We start from the raw sequence: 20,805 nt of genomic DNA, 5'->3' as shown, positions 1-20,805 counted from the left end.
TTTTGTCCAACTTTAAGGCCGTTTGGCACAACGAGGAGGCGTTGGCCATGTGGACCGAATGCACATGGCGAATCCTCGCCTATACCTCCGGCATGGATCTGCATTCACCAAGGGAGGGAGGGGCTTCCTACACTAAAGTGCCCCTAGCGTCCTATATGTAATGCACAGACCAATCATGTGTGGAATCCATGTCTGAAATATTACACAACTGTCAATTAGATCACGACTAAATCATAGGCCAAGGCCCATAGTTGAGGCATAGGTCACTCTGTATGAAAATGGCCGTATATAGACTAACAGGTCACTGAATCTATACCTGTTGATGGCCCAAATGTCAATATCCTGTCAGAGCAGAACTAGTTCAATGTTTTTAACAGCAAGGGCCCCAAAATGAAAATTTACAGACAGCTCCCTGATTAGATCAAATCACACAGGGAGATGGGAAAACATTTTTTTCCCAAAAGATGAAACATTACTAAAGTCAGACATTATAGCCATACAGACACACACACATTTGTATATGTGTGTGTGTGTGTGTGTGTGTGTATATATATATATATATATAAATATATATATATATATATATATATACACATATATATATATATATGTATATATATGCTGCTGGCATCTTGTACCCAGGATTTTAATTTTAATTATTTCTCATCACTTACATTTGTGACCTAATTTAGATATGTGTGAAGTTTTTATTCACTTTTAACTAATATGCACCACTAAGGATGACACAGTTGCAGTTTGTTATGCTTGCATAATGACAATAAAGTTCTTGAATCTTGACTTAATAGATTGCCTGACAATAGATTTGTAAAAGACAAAATTAAAACATAAAAGCATCTATCTCTCTATCTCTCTCTCTCTATCTATCTATCTATCTATCTATCTGTTTGTCTAATTTATCTATCTGTTCTCAGAGAAGAGTTTATTAGATGCACAAATCTAAAACTAATGCAGTCTAATGCAACAGTCCTATAATAAATCCTCTCCTGAAGGTTGTAATGTTCAGAGTTAGTGGTTTGGAGGCTGTATTTTGCCGTGCTGTTGATCTCTATGCAGTGATACAGAATGAATTTCTTTTATTTAGCCTGGGTAGCCAAAATACAAGAAACACTTCCCAGTATAACAATACAGTGTAACAATACAACAGCACTATAAATATGGCTGCCAAGAAGCAACCCAGTCACCTGAATAGGTGTTAGCCTTGTACATGTCTGCAAACCATGGATATGTTGCGCTCAAATGTATGTGTTTTGCATGTAGGCAATATGTTGAAACTTTACATTTCAATTTCCAATTTTATGTTGTGACAACTCTGTGGTTAACATGTATGTGGTTAGGTTTAAACACCTAACCACTTGACTAGGGTTCGGAAAACATCATGTTTTAGCTTAAAATACCCAGTTGGGTTGCCACAAACATGGTTGGAAATGTTTTGTACAAATATACCCAAATTTGTCACAACAAACACAGCTGAAAATATCCCATTGTGTTATTACGGGTGTGTTGCAACAAACACAGCTGAAAATGTTAAAATGTATCATTAAAGCATACTGTTTTGCAACAAACACAGCTAAAAATGTCCCAACTTGTTCAAAAAATTACCCAGTTTTGTCGCAGCTGAAATTGTCCCGATGTGTCATTTAAAAAAAACAACAGTTTTGTCACAAAAAACACAAAAAATAGTTCCAATGTGTCATGAAAAAAATACCTGGTTTTGTTGCAAAAAACACATTTGAAAATGTTTTAGTGAGTCATTAAAGCATACCTGGTGTTGTTGCAACAAACATGGCTGAAAATGTCCCAACTTGTCATTAAAAAATTATCCAGTTTTGTCATAGACTGTCCCAATGTGTCACTGAAAAATACCTGGTTTTGTTGAAACAATCACCGCTGAAAATGTTGTAACGTGTCGCTAAAAAATACCCAGTTTTGTCACAACAGACATGGCTAAAAATGCCCACATGTGTCGTGAAAAAACATCTGGTTTTGTGGCAACAAATAGCTAAAAATGTCCCAGCCTGTTGTTAAAAAATACCCAGTTTTCTCGCAAAGCAAACAGGGCTGTAAATGATCTGTGTCATTAATAAGTATCTGGTTTTGTTGCAATAAATACACCAGAAAATGTTGCAACATGTCATTAAAAATACCTGGTTTTGTCGTTACAAATGACTGAAAATGTCCTGACCTGTTGTTAAAAAATACCCCATTCTCTTGCAACAAACAGGGCTGTAAATGATCTGTGTCATTAATAAGTATCTGGTTTTGTTGCAACAAATACGCCAGAAAATGTTGTGACGTGTCATTAAAAATACCGGGTTTTGTTTTAACAAATGACTAAAAATGTCCTGACCTGTTGTTAAAAAATACCCAGTTTTGCTGCAACAAACATGGCTGTAAGTGTTTCATCTCATTAATGATTATTTGGTTTTGTTGCAACAAATATGTCCGAAAATGTTGCAAAGTGTCATAAAAAATACCTGGTTTTGTCTAAGAAACACAGCTGCAATTGTCCAACTGTGTCATTAAAAAATACCCAGTTCTGTTGCAACAAACACTGCAGGATATGTAATGATACATTGTTCAAAACACATGCTTTGCTGTTTGTTGGTCTCAAACACTGGTCTATTGCTGTCTGCTGCTTGGCACTATGTCGCCCAGGTGTCACATCCACCACCCCCCCTTCTCCTGGTGAGAGACCAGCTCAATTAATTATCTGTAATCTGAACTACACACCTTGCTATGAAGACTGGACTGATCTCATGACTGTTACAGCTGAATAAGAGTTAGAAACTAAAAGATCTGGAGTCAAGATTCATCAAAATTTGGGGTAGCTTGCTCAGATCTATACATAAATGTATGTCATGTGGGGTGCTGTGTGTGATGGGGAGTTTGAACATGTTAATATTTGTTTGTTTGTTTGTTTTCCTGTTTGTGCACTTTATCTTTTTTGCAGGATTTTTGAGAAAAAAAGGACAAAAACAAGTAATCTGAACTTTGCTACTTAAGAAATGTTGATATAATACATATGGTACATTCAAATGTGACATATCCATGGTTTGCATAGACAAACAATGGTTTTATTCTAGGAACTGGGCTGCAAAAAGACAATTCATTATAATCAACAACTCTCAAAAGCACCTGCAACAAAAACAGTACTTTCTAAGTTTAACCAAGTATGTTTATTGCAGGATTTTGGCATTAGACTGAAGTAGTCTTAGATTTGTGTAAGTCATAAACTGGCAGCTGAATGTGGCTATTTATATTTAGCATATTCATAATATTAAAGTTCAAGTTTAATCCCAATATCCTCAGTCTGAGGGTTTACGTTTAGGTGTGCTCAATTGACAGCATATGTAACAATATTATTTCAGAAATAAGCATCAGACAATGATACTCAGAATCATTGATCATTGATACTGATAATGAGTATCAGACTTGTTTTTTTTCTATCAGGTGGGGGTATGTCAGTTTTTATGCTGTGCTGTCAGTTTTTGTTTTGTTTGTGTGCTTTGTTTTTTACTATTGTGTTGCAGGATGATTGAGAAAAATAAAAACATGAAATGATGGAAAATGTTATCTTAGATATGTCACTTTAGAAATGTTGATAGGATATGAAACATTCAAATGTATCATATCCATGATTCACATTAACATGCAATGTCAATATTTTATTCTGGCGAGATTTGTGTACTTTATAAACTTACAGCTGAGTGTCCTTATTTATCCGTTGCATATTCATAATAATAGAGTTCAAGTTTGATCCCAGACTAAGGATTTAGGCTTCATAACTGTTCAGTCATGCTCAGTACCAGTGTTGGGATGGTTACTTTTAAATGGTATGGGTTACAGATTACGAGTTACCCTTTTAAAAATGTAATTTACAGTTACATAACTGTTTTCATTACTTCATCAAAGTAATGTAACTTATTACATTTGATTACTTTTCTAACAAATGTTTTAAACAGGGCAATACAGCTTAAAAGACCTAAAAACACAAGTGAAGGTTGCACTCTAATTTGTTTCAATGGCTTTGCTGGCCCACATTATCCAAAAATATGCCCAAAAAAGGCATTTCTGCACAGCACACAGATATACAGCAATAGAATGAAGGTTTTATTCAACATACAAACTTTTTACTGAAAGATTTTTTTCATATGTAACTCCTTTGTAATCACCAACATTTTGATTAGTAACTGTGATTTAATTGCACTTTTTTTTCTCAGTAACTGTAACTGATTACAGTTACATTGTTTTGTAATTTGGTTACTATAACTAGTTACCAAACACTGCTCAACACACAGCATGTGTAACAGTGTAATGTCAGAACTAAGTAACAGACAGTATCAGTTTTTTTTTTCTGGATCATGAGTGAGCATGCATACATTAGGGGATAACTGAATTCCTATAATTTTTTCATTTGAATCATCCTATATCAGGTATGAGTTGCAAATTAAAAACTACAGCCAGGCAGTAATAATGTAAAATGTAAAACAATGCAGCAGTGTAAATTAAAAAACGTTACATGACGGCATTACCTTGTTCATTTTCCTGTAAATATACAGTACTGTGCAAAAGTCTTAGGCCACCTTAAACTTTGTTATTTTAGCAAGGTTACAAACATCATACATATTTATTTGTCATCAGTCCCTTTACTAAAACACAACCAGAATATACAGCAAATATGTATGCCGTACTGAAAATGCAAATATTTCAGAAATAAAAACAAAAAAATCAAATTCAATAGGCTAAAGTTGCAAGTATTTAGTGGGACCTCCCTTTCCACTTAGCATGTGTTGTTATCTCTTGGGCAAACAATTTGAGCTTTACAATATTAATCTTCTGGTGTATTTACACCAGGTTGCATTCAAGACATGTCCAAAGCTCAATATTGATTGTTTGAGCTACCTTCTGTTCTAGTTATATGATGACATGTGTGGTCTTTATCCCTTTCTTTGTGAAACATTTCATATACAAATTGTTATGTGTTCTGATTTTTTGGTGCTTTAATGCATGTTTTAGTTCTCTGTATTCTTTGTTTGTATCTCAATAAAGGGACTGAGGAATACATATATTTACATATCCTCCTCAACACTTTGCTAAAATATTTTGCACAGTATAGGCTGCTGTATGTGTTTCAGTGCAACCTATGTCATTTAGCCTTTAAACAGCTGGATTTAGAAAAGCTGGATATACTGTGTTTCACAAAAAAAAAAGTGATGGAAAACTAAGTTTAGGTGGGTGTAACCTCCACTGCAGCCCTGCATTTGACAGTGCTGTGAGCTATGCTTTAAGCTGAAATGATTGTGGCCCTGCAGTGTTTGCTAATGAATAGGCCTAGGTGTACATGCTCATGTAAAGCAGGCTACAAAGGCAGTGTTGGTTTAGTGGGCCCTTCAGCCACTAGCTCAGTCTGGGGCCATGGCTGTCTCAGTGGGTTTACTCCTCTGCTGCTGAACAAACACACAGAGCGCTCTGATTGGCCCGGAAGCCTGTCCAATCGGAGGGCTGCAGCCCCGCTCCGTACTACTGCTGCTGGCTCGGCCTCAACGCGCTCATTCATTGGCTCCCCAGCTCCACCATTCTATATGAATCGGCGCGCCAATTATGCATTTCTCTCCATGTTTCCTCTGCTGGGCTTTTGTCACAAGCCATAAAGATGTAACGAAACACGAGCCAGCCGACAAATCCGCGGCACTTTTTATAAGTCTTCTCAACTTTCTAGGAACTTTAGGTCTGTGTTTACACTCCAGGGCCACTCTCATAAATAGGTTAAATGAAAAAAAGAATAAAAAATAGCGTTGAAATTCAACTTTTAGTACACCTGCTGCTGACTTCAAATCATTTTATAATTTGTCTCAAGTTCTGAGTCCTGAAAAGATTTCTAACAACTTTTAATCGGTGGTTTTTATCTATTTATTCTTTCTATATGGGCCAATATAAGGGATTTATTAAACCTGCGTTCTTTCCGTCGGCCTACTTAGGCGCATACAATTTTTTACAATCTAGTTTATTTGGCGTTAAGGATCTCTGGTGCGAATGAACTAACGAAACGCACAGCAGGAACTCGGTCAAAAATGTGCTCCTGCCTGCTGGGTAGCATCTAATAGATGGTATATTTGTATAGAGACGGCAGTCATGTGAATGCTCGCCTGACTGTGTCGGTTTAAATGAACTGATGCAAGGCTGCAGCCTCTGCGTGTGTGTGTACGTGTGTGCGTGTGTGTGTGTGTGTGTGTGTGTGTGTGTGTGTGGCTGCAGGCTCTGCAGGACTAGTGAATGTATCGCTGAGGAATGTACAGAAAGTCTCCCCGCCCCCAGTTTCAGGACTCCTCGCTATGGACAAATTCCATAGGGGCAAACTGACATAAAGTTTCAGACCAGACTGCATCCTATGTGGGAAGATTTCTGCGGTTAATGTCAGTGCAGGACAAAAAAGAACTGACAAAATCGATCTGGTTAAACATAGTCTGGGATATTTCTAGAGAGAAGGAGAGAGGAGAGGACAGGAGAAGAGAGGGGATTTAGATTGTTTAAGTAAAACGCAGTTTGTAGCCCAACTTTGAGCTGCTGGCCTCACTCCAAGATATAGATAGTCTAGGTCGCCAAGCGCAAGGCTCCTTTACAAACCCCCTTTAGGCTACTCTCAATCAAGGGATTCTGGTTTCCGGTGAGACTGTTTTATTTTTATTATTAGGCGATTCTAGCCTTTTACAGTGTTTTCTTTCCACTTGACTTGTAAGCATTAAGTCCACTGACTGACCGCTTCGGACAGTCAGGCAACACTGTGGTGAACGCCATGTTGAGGAGAGCCTTTTACAGTAACATTAAGTGCTGGAAAAATGTAATTATCGACGTTAAAGCGAGGATTTTTAAAGGTCCGGGCATGTGTGTCCTATTTGCATCAAGATGCTTCATGCAGGCTCCAAATCTTTAGAAAAAGATGCAGCTTTCTCCTCTGATTCTCCTGTGTGATGACACCCTTCATCCCATTAGAAAATGGCGGTTTGAGCCCCCTCAAAACAAATGCCAAGGAAGATTTTTTTTTCACCCCATCTTAAAGCAGTAAATAACGAGTTAATGCAAATTGGTGAAATGTTAAAATTGTGCACACATTCAAGATAATATCTACTGTTATTTTTAAAAGAAGAACAATAGGAACGAAACTGTGTTTTCTCATTATTTTCATCACGTACACTTTTTTTTTTTTTCAAACAAAAGCCAAATCCTGGAAATTACTCTGAGAAAGTAATTAAATCAAGATCAAGAGCCATAGAAAAAATATGTATACGTAAGGATTATTTGAGGTGAAATAACGGAAGACTTGTTTTGTTTAAAACAACTCTAAAAAGCTACTTATAGCTGCCCAAACCCATGCCGTCATACGTATGTTTCGTTTCACAACTGGCAGCAACTATCTCTGTATTTTGAATTAAACGTTTGTTTAATTGCAAGTGATTGAATTCATTTTTGCACAGGATGCTTTTCACACGCTGGACAGTGTGCAGAAGAAATAGCTTGTAATCTTACTTCTTTTTTATTTCTCAATATTTTATCAAAAATCTTTTTTGGTAACAAACATCTGTTGATTTTTTGTATTTTTTATGATCATGAGATGACTGCATTTTGCTATTTTTGTCGATTTTTTCTTCAGATTAACACCACATGTGCAGGCAGTACAACAATCTGATGAAACTGGGTGTTTTCACGCACAGTCACATGAATATTTGCAGACTTGGTCACACATTTGCAGTTACCCTGGTGCATGCATGTAGCTTTGTTTCTCTCATATGAATATTTTCCCTCTGACTGTTGTTGTTTGCTGGTTTCTGCACTTTGATAAGTTTCACTGTGATTTGTAATGAGGAAATTGCTCTAACAGCTCAAAAGCAACTAATGTCTTGGGTTTCTTTTATAAAGAGAGAAACATGATTTGCTGTTGTTCAAGTTATACACTTGTAATTTTGCTTTAGATAATGTTTATTGCAAAATAAAGTGAATGATTTGTTGAATCTGGAATTGGCTACACTGTATTTTCTGTCAAATGGAAAAGTTTCTGCAAATTCTCATTTAAAATATAGCTTCTATTTACTGTATGTGAATGACTTGAGGTGAAAGTTTTGGAGGTAATCGTTTATCAACTTGTTGATTTTGATAAATAATTTCAATAAAGAAATGCCCATTATTTGATGTGCATTTAAACTGTTATGTTAGAGTAGCTAACTTTTCTGCTGCCTTCAGATTATCACTTGCATTAAAATCAGAGGCACAATTATGCAAAACATTGATCACAAGTTTCAAACAGTTTTTAAATTGTCAGTGAATGAATTTTGTCTATGCAGAACAGCCTGCAGTTGAAGAAAAAAAAAAACAAACAATTTTTTTACTTCTTTAAAAACTTTTTTGGTTCATTAAAGAACTGTTTTTGAGTTGCATTTACACTAATTTCCTCAAGATATGAACAAAAAAATGAACTTAACCTCCAGAAAATGTCATTTTCAGAGAACATCTTAAACCAACTAATATAAAAAACTTAAGATCATCCCAAAATAAAAAGATAAAAGGATATCTGTACCATCAAGAGCTCTGACTGATAATCCGCATGTGCTGTTAATGTTTCTTATTTTAAGTGGAGCCTCAGACGTAAACAACTCAGAGGTGGAGAATTTAAGCCCCCACCCCCCACCAGCCATCCAGTATTCAGACCATGTAGAAAACATGTTGCCTGTTAACCTTTGGACATCGTCCTGTACTTTAAGAGTGTACCCTCCCTTGTTCTCTTCTCAGAAATACATGCCAAAGCCACCCGTTGCACCTTACGTAGACCTTTGGTTCTCTGTTATAAAATGTTGACCTCTATCTATTTGATAAAGTTGATTGAAAGCTGAGAAATAACACAAGTAGTGTATTTTCTATAGAATCTGAATCCATGGTTCTGGTCCCAGATTGCAACAATGATTTGGCTCAGGTTTTGTTTTTTTGTGAAGTAGGTGCTTCCCTCAAATAAAAAGCGGATATTACTCTTTAAAGTCTTTACTCTTTCGGAGTGAAGACTTTAGACTTTCTCTGAACTAGAAAATAATCTACTTGTATCTATTTTTCTCAGTGTTTGAGTTAAAATTCTATAGGTGACATGCTGCTCCATTCAGTCCTAATAAAACTATCTGCCCGTTCTGTCCCCTACTGGTCAACCCATCGGTTTATGGCACCTGCCATGACACATTTGTGCAGTTTCAGTCAAGATAAAGAAATTATATATCACAACACAGCCTCATATGTAAAAATTGAGAGCTTTTTTTTCAATCTGCACCTGTTCTCTGCATTGAAAACTACCAAAAAGTGGCAGCACTAGTCTATGATTAGAGGACATTTCTTTGGTTTACTGCTTCTATAACACAAAGCTATGCTAGAAAAAAATGTATTTGCAGGAATACCAGTGATTTCACTTCACTTAACACAAAAAGCTTCAGTGAAAATGGGCACAAATGTTTTCAACAGATATCTGACCATAACTTTGAGTGTTAAATCTTTATTGAGAAAGACTTCATACTTTGACCTTTGAATCCTCTCAGCTAGCGTTACCTTGAAACCTTAAGAATTATCTTTGGAGTCGGTGTGAATGAGCACGTAACTCTTGAGAGGCCCCATGACATGTCAGCAATGATTATTAACCCGACTAGAATGAGGTGCCTTATTATTGAGGCAAGGTCTACAGATAAAGAGCCCTCCATTCCCTCAAGTTTACTTTTGTGATTAGCCACTCAGCTCAGTTTGTCCCAAATGTGTCTATTTCGGACAAAAATAAATCACATGTTGACGCAATCTGCAAAAATGTTTTAAATGCAGGTAAACATGACTGGTTAACATTGTTTTATATAGAATAAACTTAGCATTTAGTCATGTTTTCATAATATAAAACATATATTTGGCTTCTTCTACCAAGTTAGTGTTCTAGTCAGGTCATTGAGATGGAGTCTATCAGTCACATAAAGGTACAGAAGTTCCTACATCACAATACACCACAATAATGCATTTTTAAGAAAGCTCTTCCATTGTTTGAATTTGAAGTAAGAACTGCTTCTGACCAAACTGTTGCAGAACACTGAATAATGGTATTTTTTGCATGTGAACTTTGTATCTCATGTAATGAAAGGCACCCAATTGCACGTTCTCAGTGGTGTAACCTGAATAAGACAAAACTCCAGAAAACTACTGTGGGTTCAAATTGTGGCTCCAGAACAACAGCTTTAAGATTCGAGTGAACATAAATTCATCATACACGTCTTGGCGCTGGTCTTATTCTGTGAAACTCTCCTAGCTGGTTTTCCCACCTCACCCACTCAACTTTAAGCATTAACTCCCACCTGTACGACCAAACTTCAATTTCATGCACATTAAAATCAGAAAAACACATTACAAACTTTGGAGTTTTCATATATTTGTATTTACGTACAAATAAACAACATATAAAAAATGTATTACATGACAATAAAACTCTCTGGGGAAACTCAAGCGATGACTTCCTTGACTAAAAAAAAAGAAAAGAAAAGAAAAAGAATGTGAACAGAGAACCAACCACTGATTGCTGGTGACGCTCATTTTACAACCTGATTTTCCTGTTACTTACCAGTTATTTAGTGCCAGGTAACATTAAAGTTAACCTGTGATCTTTACTGTAAAAACACTGAGTGGGTTGTTATATCTACTCAATACAGGGTGTAAAATTAATTGTCACCATTATGTAACAAAAAACAGCTTACTCCCCCCCCCCTTAAATCATCATTCACAGGAAAAACAGGTGTCATTGCTGCAGAACATAAAGAGGGGGGTTGCAAGTCTGAGAAGTTACAGTTTCAGTGTCCTCTGCCCACACTCTCCACGCTTGCATCAAAACATCTACAAATTAAGACAACTATTGCATGTAAACAAGAACTATCTCAAAATTAAGAGTTCTGTTGATATAGACATGCTAATTGAAAATGTTCCCCTCAGAAACACCTCGATGAATCGCACACCATCAGTTATTGGAGGGAAGCTGAACATTGAACGAAGAAACTTAGTATCGCCCTGCAAAGGGAAAAGACGACATTTATATCAGTCCAGGTTTAAGTGCATTCCTTATAAAAATCAATCTGCTTTCAAATATGATGAACGTACACAGATGTAAGGCAAGCTTTCTGTTGTATGCATTTCGCTTCATACTTACGTGGGCTGTAGGAGCGAGACCGTGAGCGAGACCTGTACCGACTGTAGTAGGGTGATGGAGAGCGCCGGCGACTGCACAGAGACAAAGAAAATGAATTTACTCCCACATATCGATGTTACACTGACTTTGTACTCATAAATTATGACGCACCTGTACCTATAGTCATACTCGTCACATCTGTCGTAGCGATCATAGCCACGGTCATAATATGAGTCTCTCCCCCTCCTGCTGCTTCCGCCACCATTGCTGTTGAAATAAGAAAACGCGTTTTAGCATTTGAGAGACAGCACAGCATCTCAAAACTGAGAGAATTGTTGCAAACCATGAATGTGTTTGAGGAAAGGATGCAAAATTAGATACAAAAGTGAAAAGAGTGACATCAGAACATTACAGTGTCACAGCTCTTTTAATTTTACTCTTGATGGCTCAAACGTGCACCGATGCTTCTCAGGGACTTGAAGCTTGCAGTGAACATTCACACATGAGGTAAAGTAAACGGATATGCAAGAATTGACAATAATGTTGAGCTCACTGAGTTGGTCGGCCCATGTAGATTCCTGGTGTAGGGGTGTGAGCACGTTTAGTGATGGAATAATCCACTCTGATGCGCCTCCCGTCCAGCTCCATGCCATTGGCTCGCTCCATTGCCTGGGGAGAAGACAAATCTTATCAGACTATTGTAAGCTTTTTGGTACAAATCATTTATTTCACAAAGGCCCTCCTACATTACACACTGTAACCTCCTTGCTGTGACACGCATGACTGCATGGAGAGGGAATTTTTGGCAAGGCAGACACCTAGTGGCGTACTAATGTAATCACAACTACATAAAAAAACTGAGGCTTTATCTGAAGTGGAGGACCTTTGAACCTGCATGTACTGATACTGTGAAAACAAAGTGCAAAACATTACGAAGTTGACCATATACAGATGTAGAATTTAGTTTTTTTTAGTGAATTGATTTAAAAGTGACAAAGAGCAATAATCAAAACTAGAAATAGACTTAGCAGACGCAAAAAATCATTTTAAAATCAATAAATTGTGTCAAATTGTTGATTTTTTTTGGGTAAGTAGCCCTGTAATAAGTGTGATAATGTCGAGTGAGCAGGTTATTGTAGTGAAATAAACACCTTCAAGGATGATTCAAGGTCTGCTTCACCCTGTCGAGGTTCATCTCACAAAAATGACCTGTACACTATCCCTAACATATTACTTAATCATCAGTCAGTACTCTTCACTCCATGTTCACAGATCCAACAGCCATGACGCTTTTCATTTAAGTAATCAAAATCAGGGAGCATTTTAAACTTTTAAAGGGGAACTATTACGCTTTTAAATATTTTGTGTCTTAAATTTATTGTTACAATAGAGGATGTTCATGTTAAGAGTGGCCGAAGTTTGAAATAATGAGATAAATCTAAGTGATCCTGTGAGCAAAAACCTCAGGTCTCCTGCGTTTTTGAATACTCCGTTTCAAACAGTTTCTTCCACTCTGGCTACAGTTCGACATAAAGTGCCAGATTTCTTTACATGGTCATCTGTTCCAGGCATGCTGCTGCAATTGTTTACATTATGTAGCATATACTGCTGACACTGTGAATTCCTCCCCAATTTGGATCAAATTCCTGCTGGAACGTGTACGGTTGTGTTTAAATATTAATAATAATAATAATAATACAATTTATTTATAAATGCCTTTCTCAACACTCAAGGACACTTTAGAAAGATAAAATGCTTTCATCAGTGATTTTTTACAGTAGAAAGATCTGCTATTCACTGTTACAGTTTTTCCTCAGCTGCAATGCAGTGCAGAGATACCAAGACGCGAAAGACCTGAAAAAACGCAGAGAAATCAGCGCAAATTGGACATTTTCAGGAGATGGTGCTTAAAGCGACAGGTGCTACACAGCGTGTATCATACAGAATAAATACAGGTGCTCCAGCACAGACAGTGTGAGGAAAATTAAGTGCTTTTTAACCATTAAACATAGTAGAAACCTTTAATGTAAGTGTGAACCTGAAAATGAGCATAATAGGCCCCCTTTAAACAGCACATGAATGCAATTAACCCTTTTACAAGGCAGAGAGCTAATGAGTCCCTAGGACAAGGACTGAAACTCATTATGCATCTAAGCAATAAATAAAACCACAAACATTTCCCTTACCTCTTTGGAATCTTCAAGTCTCTCAAAGTAAACAAAGGCAAAGCCACGTGAGCGACCTGTGCGCTGGTCGTACACCACATTGACCCCCGCCAAAGGACCGTAGCGCGAAAACACCTCCCTCAGGTCACGCTCTGTGGTGTACAGGCTCAAGCCAAACACCCCCAAACATGTGCTGGGGTCAGGGTTCGCCTGGAAGTTGCAACATAAGGGTTAGAGTTGATGGTGTGGTTTACCGCATTCACCCGTCTCACGATTTGCGAACACAATCCATATATTGGTAAACAAAACATGCTTCTTCATAAAAACAGCAGCATTTTACTTGTTAAATGCACTGGGCACACACAATTTAGAGGTATATTTTTGCAAAAATGTAAGCACAGAAAATACCAAGAGATTATGGATTCATTCATTTATTTAGATCTTTAAAAAAGCCTTCTCATTTGAATATTGGCAGCTTCAGATTGTTTTTTTTTTCACTGTTTATGGGGGTGATACTAGTGCGACTACATTGGATACCTTTACTTACATTATTACTTCTGACTTACAACTAAGGCAGTTATAAGGTTATTATTAAAAAGTAAGAATACATGAACATTTTTAAAATGGAGTTCCAAACTTTTTCCCTCCAAGCATCTCCAGCTGTACCACACCAACAGTAAATGCTCAGTGGGTAAACTGTGACAGCTTTAATAACCCCTTAAACAGCTTTCAAAAGGATGCCCCTGGGAGAATTATACGTGTCCAAAACCATTTCATTTGCCTCCTGCTTGCTTTGAAAATCTCACTTAATTCCTGCTTTTCATTATCACATGGACCTCTTAAAGCAGCAGTGCTGCAAGAAGAGCATAGTTTTACATAATGCTACCTGGCTGCCCTGATGTATTACTTAACATCAATGTTTTCCAAACTCTTGTCATGATAAAACCCGTACAGAACATTAAAACTGAAAAACACATGAAAACATAACACACACACTATCTGAAAATCATCCACATATTAAATTCATGCAATAAAATGAGCAGACAGTGATTTAAATACTGATGAACCCAAAGAATCAAAGATTTATTTGCTCTTCACTACTTTATGTTTATCTCTTTATCCGTCATCCAGGGCTAAACTGAGAGCAGCAACTTTGACCTACACACAAACATTACATTGCTCTTTCCTAAAATATGTCCAAAGGTCCACATACCCTAACATCAGCATCTCCGCCATGACTGTATGCTTCTTTTGTGTAGTCATTGCTCTGTTGATATAATGAAAGGAATGGAGGGTTAATAAAAGGGGTTATTAAAGGTGTGGTTTCCCACAGCATTAACCACAATCATCAAAAAAATACACTTCCAAACAAATAAAAGAAAAATAAAATTCATTTGCTCATTCTTTTGAACTATCCTACATGTAACTTAAAGGAATACTTTACCCACAGAATGACTACTTCCATATCCAATTGTCAGTGTTACCCTGCATTTGTTAAGAGCAAACTGTTTTTCTAGCATGCCTCCACAGTGAACTAAGAATCCAAAAATCTGTACATAATGTTACATTTTTTTTCAGCAAAGTAGGACGTCAACATCTGTTGACAAACTCACACAAACTGTGCAGTAACATCCAGTCATATGCTCACTCAGTAGCTCACAAACACAAAGCATTGCCTTGCCTCAGCCGTTCCTGACCAAGACTCCAAGTGAAACTCATCCATGCTTTCACTTTTAATCTGTTCAGGAAGGGCTGCAGGTAATGCAACATGCTTGCTTTTGATTACACAAATGAGACTTGGATTTTACTGCACAAGTTGTGTGAGAATTTGTAAAACCAGATGTTTTGATATAGTTTTGTTGTTGTTAAACATGGCCCGTTTACTTCAATTATCATCTTTAGCCACTTTTACACTGCCTGTTCAAGACAGAAATATCACGCCGTTATGCTGTTCTGTATATAACTTGCTGAAAGGGGAAACAGAGTTGTCTTGCCCCTAAGCAGGGAATGGAGGTAGTAACAGCCTCGAAATAAGGTCTGACTGTGTCTGTGGGTGGGGAGGTGTGTCGTTTTGATTACATACTATGTTGAAAAGCAGCCGTTAGCAGTTAGCCGCTAAGTCAAAGAAGAAGAACGGCGGTCGTAAATGTCTGCAAACTGGGAAAACAATGAGGTCCGGGAGCTGCATATCCTCCAAGCAGAGGACGAGATCAGCCGCCATCAGGGTTGGAAATTAGCACCAGCCACCAGCCAAATGCTGGTAAAATATGCAAGCGGCTGCTAGATTTGCTTCACTCACTAGCCAAAAGATAATGGTTATCTACTGAGTGGTGGGTAAATTTTGGAGTCCACCAGCCAAAGTGGCAGCTGGTCAAAAAAAAAAGACCAACCCTGGCCAGCATGTAACAGAGAAGGTTAAGGATTGTGACTGACACGTTACGCCTTTGTTAATGTATTGAAAGTGTAACTCCTCACGCATTTCTGATTGCTATTAACGCTAGCTAAGCGCTGAACTGGAAGTCAGTTGCTCCGCCAGTGGACGTTTCCCGCTCGGGCACACTCAGCTGCTGAATTGCTCTAGTGTGCATGCCGTATGGGCCCGGTAATGCAGAAGACCTGGTCACTTTAATACCTTGGAAATATAGCGTTATTGACTTAATGCGCTACTGAGCAACTCTCATAGGAAAGAACAGGGCAATGCCTCCGTGCTGTATCCACATATTCTTGATACATCCACAGGCCTATGCTGTTGTGTAACATGTTTTGCCCTTGGGTCTGTCACACCAATCAAGACTCTTTTGAATAAGAACAGACTTTTAAGCGGCTGTATAATGCAATCTTTGTGAATAATTGCTAATGTTTGCCATTTTTGGGTTCTTCTTTCACCGAGCGCATGTAAGAAAAAAAATTGCAAAATTTAAGGCAACACAGCACAAATAACTGATACATACATGTCATTTTGTGGATGATGTATCCCATTGAATCTTATAATCTTGGTAAATACGTTTAATAGTTGAACCTGAATCCATGTAAAAAACAGTTTAAACACATTTACTTGCTATAGCCACTGTGATTTATCAAAATAAAAAGGAAAACGTACCGAAGCAATAAGCTACTAAAAACCATGGCTTTGAGGATTTTAGCCTGGAGATTGTGAATAATCTAACAGCTTTAAATCCAAGTTGTACTTTTGTGAAATTCACTCAAATATTTTTTGACTTGTGGGCACTTCAGAGTCTCTATTCCAAACCATTCTGACCATGACTAATTTTATATTCATTCTATTAAGTAACAAGTCATACAGTATGAGCTCATGCCATCACTAATAATGGGTTAAGATGTGCAATAAACCAGTGTTCCAAAAAATCTCTATAAAACGTCAGTACTAACACCTTATAAATGTGTGTGAGCACACTAAAGTGTCCTCTGGTTATTTTTTTATGGCCTACTACACTTTGCCCTATCTCCAGATCTCATCACACTCACCCTGCTGCCAGCGTGACGGCGTCGGTTCGACATAGGGGAAGTGCTCTGGCTCCTTTTACGGCGGTACTCAGGACTGTAGGAACGAGAGCGGGACTTCCTTCGACGAGAATAGGACCGAGAGCGTGAGCGGCTATAGCGGCGGTTAGAGTGCCGCCTAGAACGAGACCTGAAAAGGATGGCACAGAGGAGGAGTGGCATTAAATTTAATGGCACACAACAGACAACAATATTAAGGATGTTAATCATAGACAGAAAACAGAAGCAAAAGAAAGCGTCAAAGCACCCTGTGAGTGAGTGACATATTTCAGCCTCTTATGAGGACTTTTTTCTTTGTAGTTAGGGATGTCCCAATCAGATGCCCCTCATATAGGCCTTTTTTTTTTTTTTTTAATTAATTGGGATCAGTTGCTTTACGCATACGATTCTTTGTTTACAGATACTCAGGTGTTATTGTAATGCTGCCACTCCAATAAAAACAGATTGATTTTTTTTCATGTTAAACTCAAGCTGCTACACAACTTTAAGAGGAATTTAAATTTTTGTTGTTTATTTTAGTGAACTAGTTTTACTATAAACATATTTTATGTTGTTTAAATCAAATAAATAAATTCTGTACTAAGTGGAATTGTGATAGGAGCCATATAACAAGATTTTTAGTTTGTTTATTTTTGTACAGAAAATAAAAACCTTAGGAAGCTATTTAGATTCAGACATTTTTTTCTTGCATTGCAAGTTGCAATTACACTTTCAAGCAAATAAACTTGATTGTTTTAAATAACTTTGAAGTGCTTGAAGTGTGCATTGTGCAGCTGTATTATCCAGGTAAATACAAATATTGAATCAGGACTCAGTATCAACAGACTCTCGATATCACATGACTTGGATTGGGATATGGGGCAAAAGATATTTTGATCGGGACATCCCTAACTGTAGTACAATGTGATCTGTATCACAAATCATACAATGACGACAACATACCTAGATTTTGACCGAGAGCGGGATCTTGACTCAGAGCGCTTGGAGGCCCGGGCTGGGCTCGGGGAGCCGGACCTGCTCTCCGACTTTACCCGAGCTGGACTCCCGCGATCCGATTTAGATGGGGAGCGTGACCCCTGTTGCCACAGCAGCATGTTAACAACTTTTCCATGGACAAATACATGTATTTACACAGAAAAACTATCAGGCACAGTAGTAAGATGTGGTAGAGTATGTTGAACACATACAGTACACTGATCTAAAATGTACAGCTTATGTGCTGTGGAGGAAAGGGTTAGTAATCTTAAAATTCTAATAAATAAATCTTTGGTTTACAATATGGCCTATTATTAACCTTATCAATCAAATATAACATGACAGGTCTATTTCCATGTCCACCTAGGCCATCAAGGGAAAAGTAAGACATGCATTTTCATGTTACATAATGAGAGCATGATAAAGAAAAGACATTTGTGACACAAACAGTATATTTACTTAACCTAGGGACACATTCATTCTTCCAGTTTCTTTACACGCTACTCCCTTTTCTCAGGATTTCTATCCTTCTTCATTCTTCTTTTTTCAGTTTTCTCATTTTCTGATTCCAGGTCTGTTTTCCTCTCTTCACCCAAACTGACACCAGTTTCATTTTAGCCATTACACTGCAAGCGCGTCTATCTGACACCATTCTTCCGTCACATTTCCTCCCTTTCCACTTCTATGTTCTGCTCTGTACATGTTTTCATTAGCCTTCTTTTATCTTGAAAATTTTCTTCATCATTCTTGGATAAAACTCTTCAAATCCTTCACGATCAATAACCTTAATGAAAAAAGAACATTCAATAAAATTAAGGTCATAGGTTTGAGAAATGGAGAATATTTTTAAAGAAATGAAAAGGAACACTGAATGCAGTACAATTACATTGTTGCTACATTAAGTTTGAATATTCTAGAAATTATGCAAATGAGCAAAGTTACAACAATTGAAGCTACATAGTTACAAATAAAGAGCTTAGATAACTGTTGTAGCAATGTTTCAATTTGATAAGTAAGAGCGTGAAAGCAGGGAAGGAAGAGATGCTTAGGACTTAAGTTACCTCTGAATACAGTACTGTGCAAAAGTCTTAGGTCAAAATAGATTTTTTGTTTTAGCAACGCTGTAATGACGATATATATATATATAAATTTGTTTCTCAGTCTCTTTATTAAGATACAAAGAATACAGAGACATGTACAATGCATGAAAACGCCAAATAAATCTGACCGAAATGGCTTCTTCACACTGGAAGTCAATATTTAGAGTGACAAACAGAATTGTGCAAGCATAACAAAAGGTAGCTCAAACAATTGATATTGAGCTACGGATAATGCAACCTAGTAAACTAGAAGACTAGTATTGTAAATCCCATGTTGTCTGGCCAAGAGAGGTCAAGACATGAAAAGTGGAAAAGGGAGGTAACACTAAATGCTTGCAATTTGAGCCTGTTTAAATTGTTTTAGTCTTTATTTGCGTTTCAATACTGTATACATATTTCCTGTATGTCCTGGTTCTGTCTTAGTAAAGAGACTACTGAGAAATAAATATATATGATCATTACAACCTTGCTCAGACAAAGTTTAAGGTGGCTTGAGACTGTTGCACAGTACTGTAACTGAATACTAGATCAGGGAAAACAAATACTCAGGTTGCCAAAGTGCAATACTGGCTGCAGCAGTGATGTCTGCACAAAAGGACGATATACATACGTCCTAGATAGCGCGTCTTTAATTTAATAAACAAAAGACTCGGGTGAAACTAAACTAACTGTCAACCCTATAATAGGGGAACATTTCAAATAATAGTGTTTAACCATGGTGATTCTTAAGCTAACGATAACTAGCATGCCAGCTACCGTCGGAGGAGTCTGGTTAGAGCAGTCTCGATAGCAGAGTGGGCGACATCCACGAAAAAACACACTAACGTTACTTTCGAGAACATTGAATGCAAAACACTTCTCTGTCTCTCGGGTAACGTTAGCCAACAAAGCATGTAACGCCAACGGTGAGCTATTAATTTAACGTTAGCTCAAAGTTAGCTGTGACATTAGCTACATTAGTGGTCAATTCGCCTACAGTGCAATCGACAGCCACACGGAAGAAAAAAAGGAAGAAAGACAGATTATCGATATCATTCAATGTAACTACTTACCCGTCCTCCATAATTTCCATCCTCAATATCACTCATTGCTCAGTATAGCTATTACAACCGTGTATTTTGGCGGAAATAAACTGCACTGAGGTTTTTTCGCAGTGTCTTATTCTACCCCGGTTATCAGCTAGAAGATGGCGCGCGTGAGGTAGGTGGTATGTTTATGTACTGCAGAATCTTACGTCACGTCCCGTCTCGTCTCCCACGCGCCCCTCGTGAAAAGTTGGAGGTCTTGAACATCTCATAGCACAGGGATAGTAAACTAGATAGTTTTTTGGGGACCACTTTTGCAAAATGATAGGAGGCCAGGGGGCGGTCGCAGCAGCCCCATACACGTTTCTAGGATTTTAGAATGTTTGTAGGATTTTAAGACATTTCTAAGATTGTAGGACGTTTCTATGATTTTAGGATTTCTATGACATTAGGATATTTCTATGATTTTATGATGTTTCTGGGATTTTAGGACGTTTCTATAATTTCTTGGGTAGTGATTTGGCCATGGCCAACCCCCTCTCTGTAAATTATAATGTGCAGTCCCCTGAGTTTGATTGGCTCTGCCTTGGTTAGATTTGTGTTGTTTTGATAACATACTGTCAGGTAAATTTCTTCTATGTTTTACTCAATTCCTGTTCATTTTTGGGTCATTTCTTCTTTGGTAGCTTGTTGCCTTCATCCCATGTTTTTTAAAAGAAATCAAGTCAATTTGCTCAGGTTTCAGAGGGTTAACAGAATTGACAAGCCCTTTCCTTTGTAGTTTTGGCTCACATTTTTTTTGTCATGATAATCCTTAC

General features: G+C 37.5%; 1 protein-coding gene across 3 annotated transcripts; it reads right to left on the bottom strand.

Annotated features, from left to right (window-relative positions):
* Positions 1-10,436: 10,436 nt before the first annotated feature.
* tra2a (transformer 2 alpha homolog) lies at positions 10,437-20,174 on the bottom strand. Of its 3 annotated transcripts, none has more exons than XM_042506528.2 (9): positions 20,015-20,174; positions 17,830-17,963; positions 16,852-17,017; positions 14,579-14,632; positions 13,387-13,575; positions 11,754-11,869; positions 11,378-11,467; positions 11,222-11,292; positions 10,437-11,082 (listed from the first exon to the last, which is right to left on the bottom strand). In XM_042506528.2, the coding sequence occupies exons 1-9, from the start codon at positions 20,048-20,050 to the stop codon at positions 11,072-11,074; spliced, it is 867 nt and encodes a 288-aa protein (XP_042362462.1). In that variant the 5' UTR covers positions 20,051-20,174; the 3' UTR covers positions 10,437-11,071. The 3 variants fall into 3 exon arrangements, with proteins under 3 accessions (XP_042362462.1, XP_042362461.1, XP_042362463.1); XM_042506527.2 differs by having other exon boundaries at positions 11,372-11,467; positions 20,015-20,173; XM_042506529.2 differs by having other exon boundaries at positions 11,372-11,467; positions 17,830-18,646; positions 20,015-20,172.
* Positions 20,175-20,805: the final 631 nt, after the last annotated feature.

The sequence above is a fragment of the Plectropomus leopardus genome, chromosome 17 (genome assembly GCF_026936395.1).
Source record: "Plectropomus leopardus strain MGB_pleo_1.0 chromosome 17, ASM2693639v1, whole genome shotgun sequence".
Taxonomy (NCBI): domain Eukaryota; kingdom Metazoa; phylum Chordata; class Actinopteri; order Perciformes; family Serranidae; genus Plectropomus; species Plectropomus leopardus.
Note: the sequence above shows the minus strand (reverse complement) of the source record. Positions and strands in the feature narration are given on the sequence as shown.